Genomic DNA, 26,882 nt, shown 5'->3' with positions numbered 1-26,882 from the left:
TTCTATGAAAGTACTGACAAAGTTGATTAAAAAAAAAATATTGTGATGGTATAGTCATAACAAATGGCCAAGCAGGACCATTCTAGGACTCTCAGCCCATGCCTGTCCTGCAAACACTGGAAGTAGTGGTTGTGTATGGCAATGACATAGATGGAATGTAAAGCTGGACAGAGTCCTGGTGCTGGCTTTCGGACAGATTCCATGACCTTTCTGTCTACAAATGAGGACAAATCTCAAAAGCAGCTTGAAGAAAATCTTTGTTTTTGTTTCTAGTCCACAAACTTAGAAAGTTGAACAGGCTGAGAGGCTGGCAAAGTGTGGGAGGAGCCAGAGCAAGCCACAGTGGGCCATTTCCTAATCCCGCATGGGACACAGACAGAAATTCCAAATACTACTCAGAACCCAATCATTCGGAGCTCTGAACATAATTAGACAAAGTCTGTAGGAAGCCAGAGGGATCTCCAACCAATGTCCACAAGCTTGTGCCCTGCTGTGTGTCAGCAGCTTCTGTGTGACAGCCAGATTCTTGAGTAGACAGGCCTGATGTACAGCTTAATCCACCATCCATCATCTGCCCTCCATTTGGGTCTTTATTTTGGGGAAAGCAAAGAGGAAGGACTAGGAATCTAGCCAAAGTCAAATGAGAAAACCCTTCACAGTGAAGGTGACTTTACCAAGCACAGGGGAGGAGACACACCTAGCCTGTGTCCAGAACACACATCAGCTTCTTTTAAAATGTGGCTCATAGATTAAAAGGCCTCATTTTGATTCATCATCATAGCAACTTTTTCAAGTAAATAAAACTTAGACATAATTATTGCTGGGTTTTTTTTCCTACCTCAATCTATTCCTTTGAGGGGCTTTTTCATATTTTCCAGACAAGAAGCCAACTTGGAAGCCAGTGAACTACCATGGGCCTGGAAGATGTACTACAGCAGGGAGAGATGAGACTTAGAACTACACGTGCCAGTGACCACCGCTCGTAAGTCCTAGAGTCTTAAAATTGGCTGGTCATGGGTTACACTGCACATCAGAGCCCACAAAAGGGTGAAGAAGGTAGAATCTTGGCATTGTGTCCCCAAGCCCCACTGTGGCCCTCCACTGCTCAGGCACCTTGAGCTCTGAAAGCAGTGACCCTGGAGGACGGAAAAGCTCTGGGTACCTGGTGGCCCAGTAAGTGCCTGCCATACATGACCCCTGGGAAGAGCCAGCCGTTTGTGCAGACCTCGATTCACCTTACATGCAGACACTCCAGAAGCTTCCACAGGCACTTGCTTTGTAAAAAAGCAGTGTCTCTTTAGATGCAGCATAATCTGCAGACACTCAAATGCTCTGCTAAACATCCCTGTCACCCACCCCAGGGGGTCACCGATGCCATGTGCAACAGCCTGCTTCACATGCACCATACCCAAGATGAAGACGAATTCCAGGATACCTGTTGTAATTAGAGATTTGTCCCTAACTTCTCAGAGTTGGCAAAATCACCACATGAGTAGCAGGAACTTGGGTAGTTCAGTGTAGCACAGACCAAAAAGGAAAGACTTTTCCTTCACCCAAGCACTGTCCCTCTGTAGAGGGAGACACGTGTTTGTTCTGTCTGCTACTCTGGTTTCCCAGGGTTTTGTGGCTCTATGCTAGAGCCATTGGCATCTAGGTTTCATAGACTGTCAGGAACCAGGAAGCTTCAGTGCCTGTGGTGGTGGTGGGCACAGGAAAGTTGAGATCTCCTGGATGGCATCAGGCAGACAGCAACTCATGTTGCTCCTAGAACCTGTGCTTATTCCACAGCTGGCCCCGCCCAGTCATTGGCCCAATTGCAGCCTGCGCAGTGTGCCAGGGTAGCTGCAGGCCATTTGCTTCCTCCTGCAGGGTTTTGTCAGGCAGAAGCCAATCCGAAAATTCCCCATGTGATATCCAGTGAGGAGCAAGAGCCCGCACAGTCTGCTTCTCCATTCTACCACACAGTACAGGAGGACAGTCTGGCCTGGTTCCCAGGGGACACAGTATCGCAAGGAGCTCAGTGGTGCTGTCTAGATTCCTGGGGGACCAGTGGCTCTGTGTCATCCTCTAGGCCCCGGGTAGTGGCTGTGGCCAGACTCTGCATGGTCTCTTGCTGATACTGCCTGGCCTTGTTGTAGAGTAAGACACCCACTGTGACAAGGACGGTGCCGATGGCAGACAGGCTGGTGATTTTGTTGCCAAAGACGATGATGCTGAGCCAGACAGACAAGGCATGCTTCACAGTGCTGGCGACACTACAGCAACAGAGCAGAGCATACAGTCAGCCCTGGGTCACACCCACAGAGTACAGCCCTGGATCACACCCACAGAGAGTTCACACCAACACAGAGTACAGCTCTGGGTCACACCCACAGAGTGCAGCCCTGGGTCACACCCACACAGTACAGCTCTGGGTCACACCTACACAGAGTACAGCTGGGGTTCACACCCACACAGTACAGCTTTGGTTCACACCCAGAGTACAGCTCTGGTTCACACCCACACAGAGCGCAGCTCTGGTTCACACCCACACAGAGTGCAGCCTGCTTTTGGCAGTGACTAACCAGTGTCCTGCTGCTGTGCTGTCCCTCCAGGGTCTGGGCCCCATGGGCACATGGATGAGGTGTCTAGCACAGAGGGGTTAGGAGGCTTAGGGGGTTTGCCTGCAACTTGGTTATTTTATTTCTCAGGTTTATTCTTTTTAGTGAAAAAAAAAAAATCTCAAAGCGGGGGCTAAAGAAATGATTCAATAGTAAGAGCAGTGGCTTCTCTTCCAGAGATCCTGGGTTTGGTTTCCAGCACCCAGCTGGTGGCTCACAACTGTCTCTAACTCCAATCCTAGGGAATCCAATGCCCCTCTTCTGGCTCTAAGCATGCAAATGATGTACACACAGACATGCAGACCAAACGCCCATACATATTACACAAATAAACTTTAAAGAAAAACCTCAAGCAGAAAAGTAGAGAAACACTGTGAATATCCTACCACCTGGACTTGATGAGTGGCATTTTGTCACATTTTGAGTAAGTTTTCTTCCCTCCCTCCCTCCTTTCCTTCCTTCTTTACTTGCTTCCTAGCCAAGGCCAACATCTAACTCTCTGAATAGATGAGGCTGGTTTTGAACTACCAATCCAACCACTGCCTCCTAAGTACTGAGATTATAAGTGTGCGCTATCATACCCAGTTTGGCCTTAGTTGTTTTTCCCTTTTTAAAAACATTATTATTCACTTTCTGTGTGAGTGTTTTGCCTGCATGTCTGTATATGTACCACATGCATGCTTGATGCACACAGAAGACAGAAGAGGGCATTAGCTCCCCTGGAAATGGAGTTATGGATGACTGTGAATCACCATGTGGGTGCTGGGAATCAAATCCAGGTCTTCTTCAAGAGAAACAGTGCCCAGTGTTCTTACCCTCTAAGCCATCTCTCCAGCCCCTTGTCGTAGTGTTCTGAGATACCCTAGGCTGGCCTTGAGCCTGCAGTGTTCCTCCTGCATTAGCCTCCTGAATGCTGGAATTATGTAAGTGTGCTACGATGCCTCTCTCATTATTTATTTGAACTAAAATGTTTATTTTACTCAGTGTGTATGTATCTGAGTATACGTATATGTATCATGTATGTGCAGTGCCCACATAGGTCAGAAGAGGTGTTGGATCCCCTGGAACTAGAGTTACACAAGGTTGTGAACTGCCATGTAGGTGCTCTGAACTGAACCCTGGTCCTCTTTAAGAGCCAGTAAGCACTCTTAACTACTGAGCCAATTTCCAGCTTGTGGACTGAAATATTTTAAAGTCAAGTGGAGATGCTGTGGTGTGTGTGTTTTGGAGGTGTGGGGAGGGACAGTTCTCACCATGGCTCCTGCTCTTGCCGCAGGCTTCTGAGCACTATATCACCATTGCCAGCAACACTGTGACATTTGCCCCTAAATACTTCAGCTTGCTCTCTATTAATAGAATAAGGCAAACATCATGTGTATTGCCACGAATCTTTACAGAACTGATGGAAAAAACAACTCTAAGATGCTATAGTTTGTTAAGTGAAATCGACCCCCACACACATTAGGACCCAGGAGAATGCCTGTTGGGTGAGGATTATGAATAACTTAATTTTTACACTTTCAAACTTTCTATGATGAGAACAATTGGCTCTATGGGTCAGGCACACCTGGAGTAAATCAACCATAGACAGAAATATTTGGGAAGAAGTTGAGCCTATATTGAATGTGTACGACTTCTCTCCTCTGTTATTACTCCCTAAAAGTATGGTACGATACTTATTTATATAACACACGTCGTTTTGTTAGTCCTAAGTGGTTCAAAGATGACTTAGAAAATGAATGTAGTTTCTATGCAAATGCCTTGCCATTTTACATAAGGAATTTAAGACCCGTGGATTTTGAATCAGGTATGGTAGTACATGGGTATGATCCCAGCATTTGGAAGGTAGAGGCAGGAGGATAAGGAGGTCAAGGTTTCCTTGGCTATATAGTGAATTCCAGGCCAGCCTGGGCTCTATATAAGACCATCTCAAAAAGAAAAAATAATCTATGAATTTTGGTATTAGTGAGTGGTTGTAGAACCAGTTTCCCTCCGATACTAAGGGTCATGTACTTATTTGTTACTTTCACAACAAAAATAAAACAAATCTCAGGCCTTTAATGCCAGCACTTGGGAGGCAGAGGCAGGAGGAAGGAGGATCTCTGAGTTCAAGGCCAGCCTGGTCTACACTGATAATCAGGTGTGGGGGGGGGGGGAGTAAACCGATTACAATTAACCAGAGAAAGAACTCCTTTGCCACAGCACTCCCACATTTAGGGCTCAGCAACAACACGTGGGCACCAGCCCCTGTCTGGGACACCACAAACAGAACATCCCGTTATCTAGACAACTCTGTTCTTTATAGAAAAATTACCAAATGATCTCAGAAAAATTTCTGCAACAAAGATTTCTAGGAAAAAGTTCCCTGAAAAATCTGTCATAGAGTGACAGTACCAAATACCAAAGGAACCATAATGTGACACCAACTATCACTATGGAAGAGAACCTTAAACCTGTTCCGTATCTCCTGGAAAAATGCTCCACTCACCTGAAAGTCACAGGAGAGATCTTTCCCATGAGGGCATATGCAGTGACACTCTGAAGGTGAAACAAGGCGCCATCTGTCAGCAGCAGCAGCACAATGTCCTGGCTGTAGCTGAAGCTCTTCCCACTCCTGCCAATCACAGGGACATCCTATGGCCAAAGGAAAAGGACATTCTTCTGGCTTCTGTCTCCCTGCTGTGTCTGGCCTGTCATCGCTGCTGAGAAGATATGAATCACTGGGGCCCAGTAACTGAGAAGCAGTAACATTTAGAGCTCTGAACGCCTCTTTGCTAGACAATGCTGTACCACATTTATCAAGCCAGCACAGGCTAGGCAGTGCTATATGCCTATAATCCCAGCATTTAGGAGGTAGAAACAGGAGGAGCTGGACATGAGATAAACAGCAAACCCAGGCCAACCTGGGTTACTTGAGACCTTATCTCAAAGTGGTTGGGGGTAGGGTGGGATTGGGGAAATGCCTCAGTAAGTAAAGCACTTGGAACACAACATAAAAACTCAAGTTCAGATCCCCAGAACATACATGTACAGCTAAACATGGTAGTACATGTCTGTAACCCCAGTGTTCCTATTATAAGATGGGAGGCAGAGACAAGCGAATTCTCAGGAACTTGCAAGACAGCTAACTTGGCTTGCAGATAAGGTGGAAAGCAAGGGGAGGTGGAGGTGGCTTCAGGTCTGCAATTCTAACACTTGGAAAACTGAGGCAAGAGGACTGTGGCCGCCAGCAGTTCAAAGTCAGGGTGGGCTGCATTGTGAGTTCTAGGCCAGCCTGAGCTACAAAGTCAGAGATCCTTAAAGAAAGAAAGGAAGGAAGGAAGGAAGGAAGGAAGGAAGGAAGGAAGGAAAGAAGGAAGGAAGGAAGGAAGAGACAAAAGCCCTCATTGGAAAGGATCATAAGAAACCGGAACTCTCCTGAAGGCATCATCTCCCTGTGGAGCGTGTGTGTGTGTGTGTGTGTGTGGGGGGGGGTAATGGGATAGGAGGGGGGACATGGGAGGAACTGGGAAAGAAACTGGAACTCCTATGTATGTACTGTTAGTGGAAACATAAACTGTCTCAGCAGACCATTCCAGTTCCAAGACTATATTACAAAGACATATCTCTATTTGCAAAGAGTGTTGATTTCATTACCATGTGTGGAACTGTGGGGCACGGTAAAGCTATGACCCACAGCATGATCACTATAGACTTCCCAGTGTGACATGTTTTAAGGGAAAAGGTTTGCACAGATACACACTTCCTTAAGCTGAGGGATTCCAGGAAATGTGTTAGGAGTATATCTGTACCCACAAGCTCACTACTTGGCAACTTAGAGAAAGGGGCTAAAGGTGGGAGAGCCTCTCAGTTTGGTTTGAAATATAAAACTGTTGACTTAGTTGGGTGTGGGGACGCATTTCTTTAATACTAGCACTCAAGAAGCTGAGGCAGTAGCTGGGCATTGGTGACGTACACCTCTAATCCCAGCACTTGGGAGGCAGAAGCAGGTGGATCTCTGTGAGTTCCAGGCCAGCCTGGTCTACAGAGCAAGTTCCAAGACAGGCTCCAAAGCAATTCTTGGAAAAAAGAAGCTGAGGCAGGCATATCTATGTAAGTGTGAGGCTAACCTGGGCTACATAGCAAGTTTCAGGCCAGTCAGGGCTATTTAATGAGACCCTGTCTCATAACAACAGCTAAAAACTGTATTGAACATTCTATAGCGGGCAAATGCCATCTCCATAATAAAAGATAAATTAAGCAAGCATAAAAGCCCTAACACAAAACTAAAATGTAGCCACCCACCCTTCCTCTCCTGACAGTCAAAGGGAAGAGAAGCCCCAGTGTGGGTCCCAGCTGCAAACCCACCATGAAGAAGGTCCATGCTGGGATCAGCAAGGCTACGGCAGCAGCACTGGTATAGAATTGTAGCTCCGGGGCCCTGAAGTGACAGGAAATATGTCATCTCCCCAAGTCCAGCCTTCCACCCACACATTTTCAGCAAAGAAAACTCTAAAGAATCAGCAACTTAGAAATGTGTCTCCCACAATGACAAGGATGAACGGGTCCCCATGACCTCAGCTGGCTGTTTCGTAGTCTGAGAAGTAAGCTGGGAAACGAAGCCACTCAAACCAAGTGAGTTCAGCTCTCAGGGCTCATTCGGAGCTGTAAAATGACCAAAGTTCTGCTGGGCCTCATGAAATGATAGTCAATGCTGGATGGTAGTTGTATACCTTTGACCCCAGCCCTTGTGAGACAGGAAGGAGGATCTTTGCCTGGTCTACACAGAGAGTGCTAGGACAGCCAGGATCACGGAGATGTTGTCTTACCCCTACCTACTCACCCCACCCCCCCCCCACCATTACTGCCAAAAGTAGAAACCATAAACCCTCTTCCTTGAGATACTCACGAGAACCTGTACTTGTCCCCACTGAGAAGCTTTTTCGAAAAAACATTCTGCAAACTAGAACAAAGAGAAGACGTTAAACATTTAAGTCAGTTAGTGAGTGAATGAGGTAATGATGATGGTGGCTGCAAAGGTGAACGGCCTCAGGCACTGACACGCCTGAGGCCAGCCCTGTGCCAGCTGTGTCCAGTCTTCATCTCACGGAGAAGAACAACTGTGCCTACTGTCCCTACAGACAGGTAAACAGAGGCTCAATGGCCTGCCATCTCAAACACCACAGGGCCACGATGGTTTGGCTCTGCATGCTTTGAACAACCCAACACAGAAGTAGAGGCCGGAAGATTAGGAGTCAAAAGTCATCTTCAGATACATGAGTTCAAAGACAGCCTGGGCTATATGGAAGCCTGTCTCAAAACCCCCCAAAAAAGGCTGGAGAGATGGCTCAGTGATTAGGAACACTTGTTCTTACAAAGAGGATACAGGTTTGGTTCATAGAACTGACATGGTGGCTCACAAACTTCCATAACTCAAGGGCCAGGGAATGCACCATACTCTTCTGACCTCCATGGCCTCTGAAGGTCTCAGGTACACATGCCACACATATGCACATGCAGGCAAAATACTCATACATATATAATAAAGATGCATCTAAAGTGGTGGTGCCTCTGAAGGTCTCAGGCACATGTGATACACATACACACATATAAAGGTAACATACATGTATAATGAAGGGTTTCAGGTATACATGACACATATACACACATGCAGGCAACACTTAAACATCTATAATAAAGATAAATATAGAGGGTGCTGGTGCCTCTGAAGGTCTCAGGTATACATGACACAAATACATACATGCAGGCAAAAACACTCATACATATATAATAAAGATAAATCTAGCTGGGTGGTGGTGGCACATTCCTTTAATTCCAGTACTTGGGAGGAAGAGGCAGGCAGATCTGAGTTCAAGGCCAGTCTGAGTTCCTGGGCAATTGGGTCTAAATAGAGAAACCTGTCTCAAAAAAACAAATGCAAAAAGCAAACAGAAAATTAAATCTAAACCAGGAGTTGTGGCATATACCTTCGATCCCAGCACCCAGGAAGTAGAGACAGGCGGGCCTCTGTCAGTTCAAGGATAACCAGAACTAAGTAGAGACCCTGTCTCAAAAAAAAAAAAAAAAAAAAAAAAAAAAAAAAAAAAAAATCTAAACTAACCCAAATAAGCAAACAAACAAAACCAAAATAAATAACTCAATGGGGATAAAGTTCCCACAAATTCAGTAGCCTTAGGGTCCAGGCAAATGAAGGCTCCCATGACATGTGTATGGATGAATAAAACTATTCATGCATGCAAAAACCCTAGTGTGGAAAAAAATCAGATTTTAAAGCCAGAACTTATGAAGAGAGACAACCTAGGGAGAACATACAAATAGCCAGTGGGAAAATAAAACAATTCTGGCTTCAAAAATGACCTCAGAGACCAAAACCTGACCCAATAGAACTGTTAATGTTCAGGCATCTGTACTGGCCTGCCCTTAGGGTCCTGATGGGATTCGTCCTCAGCTGCAGCCACTAAGAGCACCCCCGTGCACATTCCCTACAGTTCCTTTTAAAAGGTGAGCCTCAACAGGTAGTAGTGGTGCATTCACTTACATGCAACATTCCTAATTGTAAGGCCAGCTGTTTTCTTCAGCAGTAACAGTAATAACAAACTTATAGATACTTATAGTAGCTGTTTACTCTCTCTCTAAAAAAGCTAGACATGGTAGCACATGCCTTCAATTCCAGCACTTAAGGAGATAGAAGCAGGTGAATCTCTGTGAGTTCAAGGCCAGCCCAGCCTACATAATGAGTTTCAGGACAGTCAGGGCTACATAAAGAGGCCCTGTCTCAAAAACGAAAATAGTTAATACTTTAATGTGATTAGTAGTTCTGAAAGAATAGTTTTTTTGGGGTGTTCTTCAGTGACAGCATAGATGGAAATTACCTATTAGATGCAGTGACTAGCCACATACAGTGGCTAAAAACTGTCATCTCAACACTCAGGAGGTTGAGGCAGGAGGATTACAAGTTCAAGGATACCCTAGATTATATAGTGAGGGAAAAAACAACAATAAAAAGAAAAAGGACTGGAATACAACATCTGTCCCTCAGCAGACAGTGTGACTAACAATGTCCAATCCAACATTTTTCCCCAAGGTCTTTGCCAAATGACCAGCATTTGCCTGAGAGACACCAGGATACAGATAGTTCCTCAGCCTGGAAGAGATAAAAAACGACCCAGTAGCCTGGCTGATAGATCGCTTTATCGATGGTCTTTGGCTCCTTCCTTGGTTTTATTTAGCTTGACCATGTGACATGATTAAGCTTGTATTTTTCATCAGACAACAACATTCTTCTTAGAATTAGCATATTAATTACCAGGTTATCCTACAGTTTAACACACATACACACACACACACAGAAGAAGTGGGGGAGCAGGGCACACACGTATGTGAGTGTTCGCATGAATGCCATGGTACATATGTGAAGGTAAAAAGACCTCACTGTGGTTTGATGTTGTTATTTAAGACATCACTCTATATCCCTGAGTGGCCTGTAGCTCACAGCAATTCCCCTGCTTCTGCTGAGGTTACAGGCTGTGTGCTGCCATACTGATTATCACAATTACCCTGACTCTGTAACCACATCCCTCTAGGCAGTATGTTAAGAATCAGGACTACACATCATCAAATTCCTGCTTGTATTTTTTGAGAAAAGGCAGGACAGGGGAGGCTGGCTTGGAGTCATAGAAGTGAGGCTGATAGCTTGGGAGTTGAAAACCCGTGGACTCTGATGAAGCAAAACAAGCACTTCTTAAGCAAGCCCTCCTTCATCATTTCCCCTTGTGATCTTAACTCACCAATCCATAATGTTAGTGGATAATGCAGCTGAAACCCCCAGGATGTTGAAGCTTATCTCAGTGGCAGTGCACAATGCTAGTCCTCCCATGACTGGGATAAGGGACAGGTTGACCAACAGCCCTGGCAAAACAAAACAGGAGTGTGCGTAAGTGTGGGTGCACACAGGCCGGCACACATGTGCAGGTCAGAGGATAACCTGAAGGAGTCAGTTCCCTCCTTCTACCATTAGGTCCTAGGCATTGAACTCAGTTTGTCACCGTCAGCAACAGGCTCCTTTATCCACTGCTGGCTCCTCCAGTTTATTTCTTTTGGAAAACAACCACCACCAAAAACCAACCAACCAACCACACAAACAAACAAGCCAGGTGTGGTGGCACACACCTTTGATCTCAGCATTTGAGAGGCAGAGGCAGGCAGATATGAGTTTGAGGCGAGTCTGATCTATAGATCGAATTCCAGGACAGCCAGGTCTACACAAAGAAACTCTATCACAAAACAAAACAAAACACCACTATACAATAGATTAAAACACCCATTCCGGGGCTGGAGCCATGGCTCAGCATTGGAGAATACTTGCTGATCGATCTTCTGGAGGACCCCAGTTTAGTTCTTAGAACTTATTTTGAGCTGATCACTGCCTGTGACTAAGTAACAGGGAATCTGATAATTTCCTTTGGCCTCTGCAGACACACACACACACACACACACACACACACACACACACACACACACACACACAAAAAAAAAAAAAAAAAAAAAAAAAAAAAACTTAAAACAATCTGTTGCTGTAATGTAAATCACATTTCCCACCTATTATTAATTTTTGGAAATGATAGCAGGTACTATCCAGAACCTTTTAAATTTTATACAGAGGACTTAGTTCATTAGTCAAAGAAAACAAAGACATGTGCCCTTTATGTTCATCAAAAGTAACAGTCATGGTCCTATGATCAGTTCAGCTGAATTTCTCATGCCATGACAGACTGGTAAGGCTCAGTGCAAGGACTTGAACTCTAGGAAATAATCAAGAAACTGAATGATCCCTGAGCCCAGAAGACCAAGCTCAGGAAAGGATACTTAGGTCCATCTTGAGAAAATCTTACCAGACAAGCTCTTTCTTGGCTTGCTATGGTTGGTCTTATCCTCTGTCTCTTGGGTAATTTTCATTTAAATGGTGCACAACATGTATAAAATTCCAGAGAGAACTAGATATCTGCCACTTTACCTGACTTTGCTTCTGGGCAACTATGGCATAGCTAACACCTCTGTCCAACACAGGTTTCACAAGAGTCAGGATCCCAGCTCTAAGTCCGGCATATTTTTCAGACTATTCCTGGGTCTGACTTTCATCCCAGGCCACTAAGATTCTCAGCAACCACACAATGATCAAATGCCTCTTGGGGAGATAGTGATACATAACCAGGCTACTGATTGTGTTATGTATGTATGTATGTATGTATGTATGTATGTATGTATGTACATATATATATATATTTTTACTGATAGATATGCGTATGTATCTTCTATGTGCATGTATGCCACTTGTGTGCAGGTGTGCAACAGTCAGAAGAGAGAGTTGGATTCCTGGAGTTGGAGTTGCAGGCAGTTGTGAGCCTCGATATGGATCCTGAGAACAAAACTCAGGTCCTCTAGAAGAGCAGCAAGTGCTCTTAACCAATGAGCCATCTTTCTAGCCCAAACATGCTGATTTTTAAAAGGCTGGTAGGAGAGAGGCACTGGAGAGAGAACTTGGGGGTCAGAGCATTGGTTGCTCTTGCAGAGGACCTGAGTTTGATTCCTTGCACCCACATGGTAGCTCACAACCATATGTACGTCCAACTTCAGAAAGCTCTTGGGTACCAGGCACCAGACATGCAAGTAGTGCACGCACATACATGTAAAGAAAATGCTCATAAAATTTAAAAAGAAAAGTTCATAGGGTATGGGTCTCACCTGCTAAGGAGATAAGCAGAAACGGTTATGCATTATTAAAAGTAAATCTGACTTCCTAAGGAGGATGGAGAAACAGTTGCCACAAAGCAAGCCGGGCAGTGGTGGCGCACACCTTTGATTCATTCCAGCACTTGGGAGGCAGAGGAAGGTGAATCTCTGAGTTTGAGGCCAGCCTGGTCTACAGAGGGAATTCGAGGACAGCCAGGGCTGTTACACAGAGAAACCCTGTCTCAAAAAACTCAAGAAAGAGTCACAAAGCAGCCTGAGGAAGTCACTTGACTGTCCCTAAAGAGGGAGCCCTTACCACTGAATATGGGCTTTGCTTCATTATCTCTGAATCAAGGATCAGCCCTTGGAGTTGCATGCCTGATGTTCATTTTCCAGGGTCCACTCAACTCCCCACCCACCTGGTACGTACCAAGAGGTGCGTACCATCCTCCTCTGACCCCCTCATTCTCCCACAAGAACAAGCCCCAGCGTATCACAAGCTCGATGAAGCATGTGATCAAAGGACTGCAGGAGACTACATGTGACTGCCAAGAAAACTTTCAAGAAGCAAAAGCAAGTGGCCCAGCACTGGCTGGTTGCAGGTCTGACACTGCTCACTGCCCATCAAGACCCAGCACATAATGGGCAGCAGGTGACGCTACAGGTGGAAAAGGAGGATGCTGAGGCCCGGCCCAGGCAAACGGGCAGAACCCGGAGAGTCCCCTACCTGTGTACTCGCCCAGAATCATCCGAGACATGATCACAGTGAAAATGGGAGCCGAGCTCTTCACAGTCTCAGCAAAGGAAACGGCCACATTTTTCAGGCTGACCAGCCCCAAAACCACCGTTGCAAACCTCAAAACAAGAAAAGAGCAATGTGAGAAGGGACCTGACCTGTCTGCTCATGAAACACAGACTCCAAGTGCTTAGTCATGACCAGTGGGCACATCTGGTCCCTCTTCCCAACAGGTAACGCCATTGGACTCAAGGATGGCAAACACCTTCCAACCACTACTGAATTATGTTTTTTGAGTTTTTGTTTGTTTGTTTGTTTGTTTGTTTGTTTTTGCAGACAGGATCTCACTATGTAGCTCTGGCTGTCATAGAACTCACTATGCAGACCAGACCAGACTGGCTTCAAATTCACAGAGATCCACCTGCCTCTGTCTCCCAGGTGCTAGGATCAAAGGTGTGTGCTACACCCAGCTGAATTACTTTTTATGGCTGCCTTATAAAAGAATCTGAGAGATTAAAGGCCACAGAACTGGAGCCTAACTGCTGGATGTCCCACAACTGGATGGCCCCTCTATGCCTGCATCCTGTGCCCTAACACACTGAAGCATTAATTGCCCACGTCCCCAATAGGGTTTCCACACTTAAAGACTAAAGAGGCTTTTTTGGTTTGGGTTTTTGTTTTTCAAGACAGGGTTTCTCTGTATCTCTGGCTGTCCTGGAGCTCTCTTTGTAGACCAAGCTAGTCTCAAACTCACACAGACCTATCTGCTTCTGCCTCCTGAGTGCTGGGACTGAAGGCATTCACCACCACACCTGGATTAAAAGGGTATTTTATATCTAAAATAATAATAATAATTAAGACAATAATCACATTTTTACCTCATGAGGCCCACAAAGAGCATAGTCATGATGAAATTGGGTGGGTAAGAGAGCCGGGTTTTGTGTTGATATAAACAGCAAGGAACAAATATTTTAACACATCCAATTAATGTTGTTGACAGCATCTGCACAGCACCTGGGAAGGGAGGCATGAGGCTGCTCTAAGAACATTCCTTTCCCACACGTGAGCATCAAACACCACCCTTCATTCCAGACACATCTGGGTAAGTCCCTTTAGCCATTTCCCTCCCTCCTGGTGGTCGCTGACCACTGAGAACTGGGGCTATAGGAGTGCACACTGTATAAGGTGACATTACCTAACATGCTGGGCTCTCCCTCTAACAGGGACAGGATGTACTTGTTGAGGAACAGTGTACAGAAGCTGAAGAAGAACCACAGCGTGAGGTAGATGAGAGCCCTTGAGCTCCACACACCCAAGTCCGACTCAATGACAGTAGTCTCAGTGATGGTGACGGTGAGCAGGCTCTCCTCTGGGCTGCCGTCACCTTTGGTAAAGACGATCTTCTCACTGCGGTGACCAAAAAGGGGGCCCCAGGTGAAAAGTGCTTTCCCTTTCAGTTCTTCCTGGCAGGCAGGCACCGTCTCCTCCGGTGCTTGGGCTTTTGCTGATGACATGCTGAGGACACTTTTGAGGGGTAAATCTCGGGGACGGACCACATGGATCAAAGTGACGGCCCAGGCAAGGGGACACCGGTGGTAGAGGAGGCAGGAGTCCCGGTCTGCATGAATGTGGGTCCCAACATGCCTGTCTCCAACAAAGTGAGGGAGCAAAGGCTAAAATTAAGAAAAGAAGCCACATTACTAATTCTGAACATCTCATATTCTTTTGTAATCTTCTGTGTACGATGCAGGTGTACACCTGAGTGTGTTAAGTGAAGACACGTATGTGGAGGTCAGAGGACAAGCTTGGTCCTGACTTCCACCTGGTTTGCTATCCACTATGTGAGCTAGCTGTTCACAAGCTCCCACGGGTCCCCCTGCCTCTATTTCCTACCATGCCTTCCAAAGATTCTCCTTTCTACCTTGACACAGAAGGGATTATAGTTGCCAGGCCCTGGGGACCCCACTGAACTCAGAAGGAAGGTACCAAGCTCAGGCAGCCCTCTTCCTCTTCCCACTCTGGTTCTTCATGACTGGCTCAGCTCAGCCCAGGCCTGGAGCTGCCTCTGCTCCCGGGCCTTTAATGACATTGTTTGCACCTTCAGAGGCCAGGAGACACCTGAGAATGGAAGGTGCTCACTGTTCCTCCTCAACTTTTCATGCCTGGCTGCTTCTTCTCCACACCTCCCACAGTACCCTGGTACTTTATCCAGACCTTCCATCTGTTCCTAACTGGAGGGCTGATTCACCACACCGAGTTCTTAATTCATCAGAGACCTATTTGTTTCTATTTCAAATTGGCCTGTTCTCATCCGTCCTTTCAATTCCTCTCTCACATCCTTTACAGTCTCTGGTGGTTCATCAGCCATAGATCGTGGCTACCCAGGCCCATTTTCTTCTTGGTGGATGGATGGGCATGTCATACCCCACCTCCACCTGATATCCTGGCTTACGGTTTGCCATGGGCCCGGGACCAATTTCTTCTACTTTCCAGGCAAACACTGCTGTGATGGCATCAGTTTAAAGCTTGGCCTGAGGATGACCAGACCTGTGCTACAATGTCTACAATGAGATGTCTGTCTACTGCTCTTAAAGCCTCAGGCAGAGCCAAACCATCCTGTTTGACCTTCTCAATTTCATGAGGACCAAGATCACTTCCTTTACATCCAGACAGGGTATGTAGGTCTTTGGCAGAGTGTTTGCGTACCAGGCCCAAGGCCTAAGGTTTGAACCTCAGCACTCAAACAAACAATAAAAATGAAGAACAACAACCAAAACACCACCACCAAATAAGTTTGAAAAGGCTGTCGCTTGGACTTCCTGGCTTCTGCTTCTATGGTTTGGAGCACTGGCTCCTCTCCCACAGAACCTAGTCTAATTCCTAGTGCCCACACGGCAGCTGACAACCACTTTTTAGAAAGGCATCTCTTCCCTACCCTTCCTCTTCTTTTTATGTGTAAGAGTGCTTTATAAGCCAGGCACTGGCGGGGCACGCCTTTAGTCCCAGCACTCGGGAGGCAAAGGCAGGAAGGTCTCTGTGAGTTCAAGGCCAGCCTGGTCTACAGGACTAGTTCCAGGACAGGCTCCAAAGCTACACAGAGAAATCCTGTCCCGAAAAACCAACAAAACAAAAAAGTGCTTTGTTTGCCTGCACGTTTGTGCACCATGTGTGGACCTGATGCCTGCAGAGGTCAGGAGAGTGTGTGATCACCTAGAACTGAAGTTACAGAGGGCTGTGAGCCACCATGTGGGTGATGGGAACCAAACTCAGGACCTTTGCAAGAGTGTTCTTAACCACCAATCCTGGTATTCCCACAGTGGAACAGAGAACTGACTCCTGAAAACAGGCAAGTCATAGGAATAGAGACTAACCTTCCCCATGTAAGCATTTCTTGACTGTACCAAGCAGTAGAAACTCCTACCACCAACTAGATTCAAATGAAGACGCAGGATCTGTAAGCAGCAGATGGAAAGAAGGGGCCCAATATCCTCAGCAAAGAGAACCTCAAAGAAAGTCCAAGCTTCAGATCATGTTTCATTCCCTTTGATGACTCAAGGGCAGTCAAGCAAGGAGCCACCGAGAGGAGCCGCCTCCACAGAGACATGGATGGACTTTGCTCACTCCATTGATCAGAGAACTATCTGACAGTGCAAATGCAAAACATAGCTGTTTAGACATGACCTTTCAAGAGTCAGTGTAAGTAGGAATGGTGGTGCAAGTCTGTAATCCCAGCACTGGAGAGGCTAGCAGGAGCCAACAAAAACCCATGAGCTTCACCAGACAGCTACTTTCTAATTTTTAAAATTATAATTGTTTACATAGTTTTGTGTGTAAGGTTCAGATATGTATAGCATGTCTGTGGAAGTCAAGGGAGTTGGTTTTCATCTTCTACTACGTAGACCTAAGGGATCAAACTGAGTTTGAGGGTGAGTGTCCTAGTTTGAACAGAACCCACACAGACTGAGACCTGGGCAGCTGGGCATGCAGAAGATGAAGAGGGTGCCACTAAAATACAGGTCTGACCTGTGCCTTATGCTTAGCTTTTGAAAGCCTATTTATCACCGTGGACCTGAATGAGACAGTTGTTTATTTAATTTCCTTGCACAACTGCAAATTCCTCAGAGAATGAGAGAATCATGATGCCCACCTTTAAATACCCTTCTTCCAACTCTCTTCTGGGGCCACATACCTCTAATTTAACTTGTCATACTGCTAGCAGAATAAATTCAGTTAATTTGAATTTGAATTCGGACTGAGTCTTTAGTCTTTCCCAATAGATATAAACTCCATAACACAGGTGAGTAAGTAAGTGGTTGGGGGACTGGAGGTGGCTTAGTGGTTAAGAGCACTGACTGCTCTTCCAGAGCACCCGAGTTCAATTCCCAGCACCCACATGGCAGCTCACAACTGTCTGTAACTCAAGTTATGTGGCAAAACACCAATGTACATAAAAAAAAAAAAAAAAAAAACAAATACTTAAATAGTAAGTAAGTGGCTGTCTGAGAGCTTCATCTGGGACAGCTGGTGCCAGTCAAAGGCAGCCATGAGAGAGGTCTTGGCTATAAAGTGGGGCCTGAGGCCCTGCCACAGGCTTAGTAAGAAGTAAGGGGCAACAAGGCTGATCTGGGGTTCTGCTAGGGACCTACATGATGTAACTACGGGAGTCCAGGACATAGAGGGGCAGGACAGGCAGGAAGACCCCCTTGGACTAGAGGGTCTGGAGACAGATTGCTCATTTCCCTCAGCTCCACCATGGTTTGCATCCTGTCAAATTGTTTGCTCACATAGTTTTCTCATTCCAAAAGCAAACATGAAATTCCTGGATCATAGCAAGACCAAATGTCAAAGTTAAGCAGCCAGATATTGATTGAGACAAAGTGTCATCCCAAAGGACAGAAGCTGAACTCAGCTTAATTAGTTGTGTTGGTTTGAATAAGAATGGCTCCCACAGGCTCATAAATCTGAATGCTTAGTCATCAGGGAATGGGAATATTTGAAAAGCATTAGGAGGTGTGTCCTTGCTGGGGAAAATGTGTCACCGGAGGCGAGCTTTGACATTCCAAAGCCCAATCCAGGCACAGTATCCCTCTTCCTGCTGCCTGTGGATCTGGATGTAGAACTCTAAGCTACTTCTCTGCTCTGTGTCTGCCTGCACGCTGCCAGCTCCCAACCATGAAGGTAAAGGAATAAACTTGTGTAACTGTAAGCAAGCCCCAGTTAAATGTTTTCTAAGAGTTGCTATGGTCATGGTGTCTATTAACAGTAGCAGAACACTGATACATTAGTCAACAGTTGTTTCCCTATGTGAACAGGTGTAACACACACTATACTGATAAACTGACATGTGTTGTTTCAGTTCAATGATAAGCTGGTTCTGGTAGCAGTGGTGTTCCCCACATTTCAGACCCAAGCAGGATGATCTCAACATGTCCTTCTGCCATCTCATCGCAACAGGCAGGGGAGAAAACAGTAAAACAGACTAAAAGCAAAAACACTGTGTCCTTATAAAAGAGTTAAAAGGTAAACCACTTCTAACAGATGTCATTACTGTTTCTCCTATGATGAGAATAGCAGAAGTCGTAAGGCCAGCACCAGCACCGTTACTTGGCTAAGACCCAGCAAAGCGGACCCAGATGATGGCTGCCATGCCACGCCACCTGTGGCATACTTGGGAGAGCTTAATATTTGTGCAATGTGGGGATGTTGGGTAGATGGAAAACTTCCTATGAATCATTTCTGCCTTCCCCAGGAATGCTATCTCTAAGCTTCCCCAGGACAGTCCTGAGCACACTGTTCCCCTGATTTAGGGAGACATCCTTATCTACTTGAAGGTCTTCCTTAAGCCTTGCTGACTGTGACACACATAAAGAAGCAGGGGTCTCGGTGAGGCGATGAGACATTCTTGAAACATGTATGTCCCTGTACTTTGGAACAAGATAATGAAAACAAAATAAAGTTAAAAGGGTCAACAAGATTCAGCGGACTAGAGAAGTTGGCCACAGCTCAGATTGCAAGCCTCTTCCCATTATGCACTTAGGCAATTATGTGGCATATACAGCAACAAAGTTAGATTAACTGAAGTTATCTGTCCTACACAGAGACTTATACTGATGGGAAAAGTATGATGTAAAAAGATGATAAAAGTATTCTATAAAGACACAAAATATAAATATTGTATCATGCCAGAGTTTGAATAACTGCAGCAGCAGCTTTGGCCTGAGGATTTTTCCTAGGCACTCTGACCATTAAGAGTTAATAATACAATGCTTGGGACATGGCAGTATGCCCTGATGGTGTGAAGTGGGTATTTTTTGTTGCTGTTGTTAGTTTTTTGTTTTTTTTCTTTTTTGTCTAATGTCCTTGTAGCCACAAAAGCTATTAGCTTGAGAACAGGCTGTTATATGCCTCTAGATTCTTAAAAATTGGGTTACAGGGTTGATAAGTAAAAATGGTTATGAAAGGTAACTGTTTATCAAAACTTGAGGGGAAATGATTGGAAATGTTAACTCTGTTCTGTCATAGTTTATTAATGATGACTAAAAGAGCAGTAGGAAGTGAAACACATACCCAAAACAAAAATGATTATGATCTATGTTTTGGAACAACATGAATGTATCCCTGCTTACTAAATTCTACATAAATAAAGAAGCATTCTGACTGCTACTCAGCCAGGCTGCAAGATTCTCCTGACCATCATGGCCTGGCTCACTTCCCTCCCCTACTCCTCCTACTCCATGCTGGGACCTGCATCTCTGCAGGGGATGTGCTTCCTCTCTGGACTCTCTGGGATCCACACATCCAGAGCTGGACTCCAGCAGAAAGAGAAGCCAGAAGTTCAGCCAGAGAAAGCTCATCCATGGAGAGAAACCTCAACTGGGAACTCTAGCTGACTGCCTCACCATCCCCAGCCAGTTTCTTCTGGATATTGTGAGTATCAAACAATTTAATAATGTTACATATATCTGTTGCTACTTTTTTTTTCTTCTTTTGGATTTTCAAGACAGGGGTTCTCTGTAGTTTTGGAGCCTGTCCTGAAACTTGCTCTGTAGACTGCGCTGCCCTCGAACTCACAGAGATTTGCCTGCCTCTGCCTCCCCACCCTCCCCCGTGCTGGGATTAAAGGCGTGTGCCACCAATGCCTGGTTCCATGCTAGTCTTAAACAGAGAGCTACCTGTCTCTGATTCTCAAATGCTGGGATTAAAGGCACTACAGGTAGCATGCCTAAAATGTTTTAAATTAAACAACAACAAAAACAAATGATGGGTTAAACAAAAACCAAACCCAAACAACAAAACAAATTAATAAAACCCAAGTAAAGTTATAGGAGCCAGGTATGTTGATACACACCTGTAATTTCAAATCTCACAGAAGCTGAGGCAGGAGGAGCCCAGGCCAGTTGAAGCTACAAGGCCAGGCCCTATCTCAAAAGATCAAGAGGGATGGTAAGGCAGCTTAGCATGTAAAGGGGCTTGCTCCCAAGCATAATAACCTGAGTTCAATCTCAGGAATCCACATGGCAGAGAGGATCAACTCTTGTAAATTGTCCGTGACCTCCATACATGCCATGATAGCATGCATACACACATAACAATTAATTTTTTTTTCAAAACAGGGTTTAATAAATAATATTTAAATAAAATTGAAAATTGAAAAACAAAAGAGCTAGAGGGGACATGGTGTCATAAACACGCAATAATAGTAGGCCGAAGCATGATCAAGAAATCAAGGCCAGGGCTGAAGACAGGGCTTCCTGGTTGAAGGGTGCTTGCTCTCAAAGAGGACCAGAGCTGAGCGCTCACACGGTGGCTCACAATTATCCCTACTTCAGTTCCAGGGATTCTTCTTTGAACTCCATGGGCTCCAGGCACACGTGTGAGTCACACACGTATGTATGCAGGCAAAGTTGGGATGGAGAAATGGCTCAGATGTTAAGGATGCTTGCTGCTTTTCAACAGGACTTTTAAAAAGATTTCAGTTCCCAGCACCCACACGGAACAGCTTCGATCACCTCTAACTCCAGGTCCAGGGCATCTGCAGTCTCTAGCCTCAGAGCGCAGCTGTGTTCACATGCGCACATACACACAAACACTGTTGTAGTCAACAAAGGAAGGAAGGAGGTGGCCTAAGAGCCATCTAAACCTTTTGACATCAGACACTGACCAACAGGATTCAGAGCCTCCATGCCAGTTTTTGTTTTGGTCCAGTATTTCCACTGACCCCCTTCCCTCCCTTTTGGAATGGTAATGTGTATTCTGTGCCATTCTATGTCAGAAGCATGTAATTTGATTTTTCACCTTACAGGGGATTACAGTTAAAGAGATGTTTTGTAGGTGTATTTTGTGAGTTTGAGGCCAACCTGGTCTACAAAGCAAGTTCCAGGACAGCCAGGGCTGTCAGAAAAATAACAACATCACAACAAAAGAGGGATGGGGGGGGGGGGAAGGAGGATTGCTTTGAGTCTCAAAGGAGATTCTGGAATATTTTACTTTTGATTTTTTGACACACGAATTTTATGTGCCCTGGATCTCAATGTATAGACTAGGCTGGCCTGAAACTCACAGAGACCAATCTACCTCTGCCTCCTAAGTGCTGAGATTAAAGACATATACCACCACCCAGCCAATATTTTGAACTTTTTAAATCTTAAGACTATGGGGACTTTTGGAATTGGTCTGAATGCACTTCGCATTGTGACATGGCCACAAACCTCTTGGGCCAGGGAGTAGAATGTGGCAGTCTGAATAAGAACAGTTTCTACAAACTCAAACACGTGAATGCTTGGCCCCCAGCTGGTGGGATTGTTTGGTAGGATCAGGAGGTGTGGCCTATAGGAGAAGTATGTCACTGGAGGTGGGTTTGAGGGTTCAAAGCCCACACCACTCCAGTGAGAGCATGCATCCCCTCCCTCTGCCTCATGGTTGTTATCTCAGCGGGTGGGCTCTTAGCAACCCAGCACCATGCCTGCCTGCCATGCTCCCCACTGTGGTCACAAACTCACCCTCCAAAACTGTAAGCAAGACAATAAAATGCTTTTATTTTTACTGGTTCCCTTGGCCATGTGTATCATTACAGCAATAGAAAAGTAATTAATAAGATACATACCTACACATAACTTAAAAAAAATAATAAAAATAGCCAGGCAGTGATGGCACAGGCCTTTAATCCCAGCACTCAGGAGGCAGAAGCAGGTGGATCTCTGCCGAGTTCGAGGCCAGCCTGGTCTACAAAGCTAGTTCCAGTATTGCCAGAGCTGTTACACACAGAAACCCTCTCTGAACACACGGCACCCCTCAATAATAATATTAATAATAATAATAATAATAATGAGGAGGAGGAGGAGAAAAAGTTTCTAGCCATAGTGGTTACACACTTGTAGAATATCCCCTAATACTATGTGAAGATATGTCACTGGTTTATTGGTTTAATAAAAAGCTAAACGGCCATTAGCTAGGCAGGATTTCTGGAGCACAGAGAACACTGGGAAGAAGGCAAAGTTTGCCAGCCAGATGAAGAGGAAGTAGGATGTGCAGGAGGACAGGTAACAAGCCATGAGTCACGTGGCAACACACAAACAGAAATATGTTGATTTAAATTATGAGAGCTAGTTAGAAATAAGCCTAAGCTATTGGCTGAGTTTAAATAATTAATAATAAGTCACCATGTGGTTATTTGGGAGGCAGCAGGTGGGACAGAGAAAAGCCAGACTACAACACACCTTTAATCCCATCACTTGGAAGGTAGATGGAGATAGAGTTCTGTAAATTCAAGGCCAGCCTGTTCTACATAATGAGTTCTAAGCTAGTAGGGAAAACCCTGTCTCAAAAAAGTAATTTATTAAAAAAAGAAGCACACCCATAAAAAGTTATTCTAGTTGGGGGGAAGCTATGTTAACCACCTAGAATGCAGTGCAGACACATCAGATTAAAGGACTAAGGAGACAGTACCAGAATATGAAGCAATAAGAATAAAAGTTCCAGAAGGGCCAGGCTTGGTCAAAGGCCTATAATCCCAGCTATCCTGGAGAATCACACATTCAAGGTCTGCCTGGGCTACAAAGAAAGTTTAAGCATTAGGCAACTTGTGTCTCAAAATAAAAGGTTAAAAAAAAAAAAAAAAAAAAGATTAAGGTATAGTTTAGTGATAGAGTACTTGTTTAGCATACAAATAGCATAGCATTCAAATCTCAATACCATTAAAAAAAGAAATAATCAGGGCCAAAGAGATTGCTCAGCAGGTAAGAATATGGCTGTTCTTCCAGAAGACCCAGGTTCAATTCCTAGCAACCACACAGCAGCTCATGGCCATCTGTAATTCCAGTTCTAGGGGATTCAATACCCTCTTCTGGCCCCTGTGGGTTCCAGGCACTCAGGCAGTTGTGCACAGACATACATACAGGCAATTCACCTATACACGTTTAAAAAAATAATAATGACCACATGATCATAATAAGAGAAGAAACTTCTGTGTAGTTACCTATGTGGCAGTTGAGGGCTGAAATGGCTCTGAACAACACTACTCAAAGTTCAGCCCTGTTTGTCTTGCAGAGTCAAGGGTCAGAAATCCCAGATTGAGCAGTAAGTAGCTACTATGGGTAATGGAAGCCAGTTATCAGGTACAGGCAGCATTCTAGTTAACTGCACAGCTCACCGCTCCCATGCAGTGCTCAATGATCAACTATTCGTCCCTTCACCCTGCAAAAGCACTAAAGGCAGTTACCAACCCAAAGAGAACAGAGACAGAACAAGTGGCAGGCATGTCACTAGGACAAAGTTGGCTATAGGCTCCCTGATGATAAAAAAGACCCAATCAGAGGATCATCTGCAGCTGGAGAGATGGCTCAGGGATTAAGAGCACTGGCTGATCTTCTAAATCCCTGATGATAAAAAAGACCCAATCAGAGGATCATCTGCAGCTGGAGAGATGGCTCGGGGGTTAAGAGCACTGGCTGATCTTCTAGATCCCTGATGATAAAAAAGACCCAATCAGAGGATCATCTGCAGCTGGAGAGATGGCTCAGGGGTTAAGAGCACTGGCTGATCTTCTAGAGGACCCAGGTTTGGTTCCCAGCACCCACATTGTGACATATAACCATTTGTAACTCGTTTCAGGGGGTCCAATGCCCTTTTCTTGTCTCAGAGGGCAACAGGTTCAGAGACAAAAACACAGGAAGCAAATATTCATACATATAAAATAAAATTTTAAGATTATTTGTTGGCTATTATAATACCACATGGACAAGCTCCTGAAGAAACAGAAAAGACAGTAGGCGGCTGAGTCTGGTTCTACATATGAATCAAGGGCTACACAGCTCTAGCCTTGGTAGAGTCAGTTCTGTTTGCCCAGCCCACAACCCACATCAATTAGAGATAAGAAAGTCTTGGTGTGGAGTGGGACGTTGATGGCACACGCCTTTAATCCCAGCACTCAGGAGGCAGAGGCAGGTGGATCTCTCTGAGTCTACAGAGCTAGTTCCAGGATAGGCTCCAAAGCAATACAGAGAAAGCCTGTCTCTGAAATAAAAAAAAAAAAAAAGTCTTGGTCTGCAAAAGCTCAAGGTCAGCAGAGATCTGGCAGCTGATCTGTCCTACACAGGGCCTGGAAGCCAGTTAGCACTGCTCTATTTATCTATTTATCTTGTGGTATGTAGAGCAAGAACCATCCTACCCTATCACGGAATCACCATGTCCCTCTCACACTATAAAGTACACACAGGAGAACAGATTAAAAAAAACCTAAGCTACAACTTCCCTTCCACTGGCTTATGAAGACTCTCTTGCTAGACAGAGAGTGGTGGCACACACCTTTCATACCAGCACTGAGGAGGCAGAGACAGGAGGATCTATGAGTTTGAAGCCAACCAGAGTGAGTTTCAGGACAGCCACGGCTACATAGAGAAACCCTGTCTCAAAAAATCAAAACATACAAACAAAGGAAAAGACTCCCTTGCTGGCAGGATCTGGCTTGTGAGCTTCTACTCCAGGTTGTCAAGAACGTGTATACAGAGCTAAAAGGAAAACAAGCCACACAGTCTCTAGACCAGCAGCAAAGACATGAAGCCAAATCTCCAAGAACCAACAGTCCCTTACCTGAGATTATATAGTGATATTACCTTTTCTTTTCTTTTTTTTTTTTTTTTTTTTTTTTTTTTTTTGAGACAGGATCTTGAGTGGTAGCACAGGCTGGCCTTGAATGTGTCAGTTCTCCTGTATCAGCCTCCAGAATGCTGGCATCACAGGCACACACCACCATGCCTGGCTCACATGTCATTTTCACTCCATTCAACGTGTGGTTTTTTCCAAATTCTAGTCCCATGGATCCCAGGTTAAGAATGTCTGTTCTTGGGCTGAAGTTATGGCTCAGGGGATTAAGGGACTTTCTGTCAATCCACCTTCACATATATGCCATGGCGTGTGTGTGTGTGTGTGTGTGTGTGTGTGTGTGTGTGTGTGTACTCACACACAAATTTAAAGTCTGTCCTGAGTGGAGGACTTAGCTCACTGGCAGAAGGCTAGCCCAGCACAATCTGGAGGGACAAAAAAAGGGGAGAATAGGACTGGATGGAACGGAACGGAATGTCTGTTCTGAAACAGAGGACTGAGGATGTTCTCAAATACCTGGCCAGGACATCTGGATTAGTTGGTGGTGGTTTAGAGAAAACATACCAAATCTATATCATGCTCAGAATAAAGGCATCCACATTACCCAACACAAGAGCTCCATGTGGCAGAAAGGTCCTTTATGCTGTTCTCTGTATTTCCATCTCCTAATTTATCTACACTGGGAAAGAATCACTTTAAAAGCCTCCCTTCCCCTAACTCTTCACTTAACGAGTCTTATTTGTTATTATTATTAACTATTATTATTATTATGTGCTACTTAAAATTCTTTCATTCTCCTTTCCAATGTGCTTTGTAGCAGTGATGATAGTAGTCCCGTAATTCCAGGAGTCTGAAGCAGGAGGGTCACAAGTTCAAGTCCAGCCTGGGCTACTCTATAAGACCTTGTCTCAAAAGAAAGCAGCAACAACAACGAAATATTTCCAAGTTTATTTTTGGTAGATTACGTTTATCCCATGGGGGGGGGGTGCGGTAGTCAACAACAACAACCAAACCCACTGAACAAGGAATCCACAGCTAAACCTTGCTTTGCTTTTTGTTTTTCAAGGGTTCAACTGTCTCGTTTTCATGCTGGGGAAAGTACCAGTTGAGAAAAAGCCGCCAGCTCGCTAAAATAGAGTTGTAGCTTGGGGCCAGGCCGGGTCGCCCATTCCACAGCACCAAATAACATGCTTCGAGTCAGTGGACGCCGGGCGATGACAGGGTGCCCGCCCGCCCGCCCGCACTTGCCACGGGGGCGGCGCCTCCTTCCCCACGCCTGGCGCCGTCACATGCCCGCCCGCTGTCCCGCCGGTGCCCACCCGCCTCCACCCTACCTGTGCGTCCAGCCCTGCGAGGTCCGCCCGCCACCTGGGCGCCCGGTGCCCACGGTCCCTAACTTGAGCCGGGCTGACTCCAGGGCGGGGGTGGGGGATCGCGGTCCCCGGTTCTCAGGGAAGCACCGGGAGTACTCAGTTTATTCCGTGCCTTCCGCCCACTCCCGCGGACGATGCAGCCGGCTCCACACTGCGGCGAGCCGGCCCGGAGCCACCCGCGAGGGCCACACACCCCCTGGCGGCCCGCCCGCAGGGCACACAGCTTTAGCTGAGGGACGCACAGCGGGTGGGAGGGAGCCGGATGTGACGCGGCGGAAGCGGGTGCCGCCGTAATTCCGGCGCGTGCGTGAGGACGCGCCGCGCCGCTGAGCAGCGCCCCCTGCA

General features: G+C 45.6%; 1 protein-coding gene across 1 annotated transcript; it reads right to left on the bottom strand.

Moving 5' to 3' along the window:
• Positions 1–1,976: 1,976 nt before the first annotated feature.
• Slc35e2b (solute carrier family 35 member E2B) lies at positions 1,977–26,582 on the bottom strand. Its single transcript, XM_051173825.1, has 9 exons — positions 26,499–26,582; positions 14,261–14,738; positions 13,944–14,079; positions 13,057–13,184; positions 10,388–10,508; positions 7,489–7,542; positions 6,948–7,020; positions 5,089–5,234; positions 1,977–2,255 (listed from the first exon to the last, which is right to left on the bottom strand). Exons 2-9 carry the CDS (start codon positions 14,577–14,579, stop codon positions 2,018–2,020), a joined length of 1,215 nt encoding a protein of 404 aa, XP_051029782.1. The 5' UTR covers positions 14,580–14,738; positions 26,499–26,582; the 3' UTR covers positions 1,977–2,017.
• Between the last annotated feature and the right edge of the window lie 300 nt (positions 26,583–26,882).

Source organism: Phodopus roborovskii, unplaced genomic scaffold (assembly GCF_943737965.1).
Source record: "Phodopus roborovskii unplaced genomic scaffold, PHOROB, whole genome shotgun sequence".
Classification (NCBI taxonomy): domain Eukaryota; kingdom Metazoa; phylum Chordata; class Mammalia; order Rodentia; family Cricetidae; genus Phodopus; species Phodopus roborovskii.
This window is presented reverse-complemented; position numbering and strand designations above follow the sequence as displayed.

Bases quoted from the DNA above. Each gene is read 5' to 3' on its own strand.
- Slc35e2b (XM_051173825.1), bottom strand. From the start codon at position 14,579: ATGTCATCAGCAAAAGCCCAAGCACCGGAGGAGACGGTGCCTGCCTGC. The intron at 14,080-14,260 runs GTAATGTCACCT...CTCCCTTCCCAG, and splicing joins GGGAGAGCCCAGCATGTTAG to GTGCTGTGCAGATGCTGTCA. The intron at 7,543-10,387 runs GTGAGTTAAGAT...TCTTTGTTCTAG, and splicing joins TCCACTAACATTATGGATTG to TTTGCAGAATGTTTTTTCGA.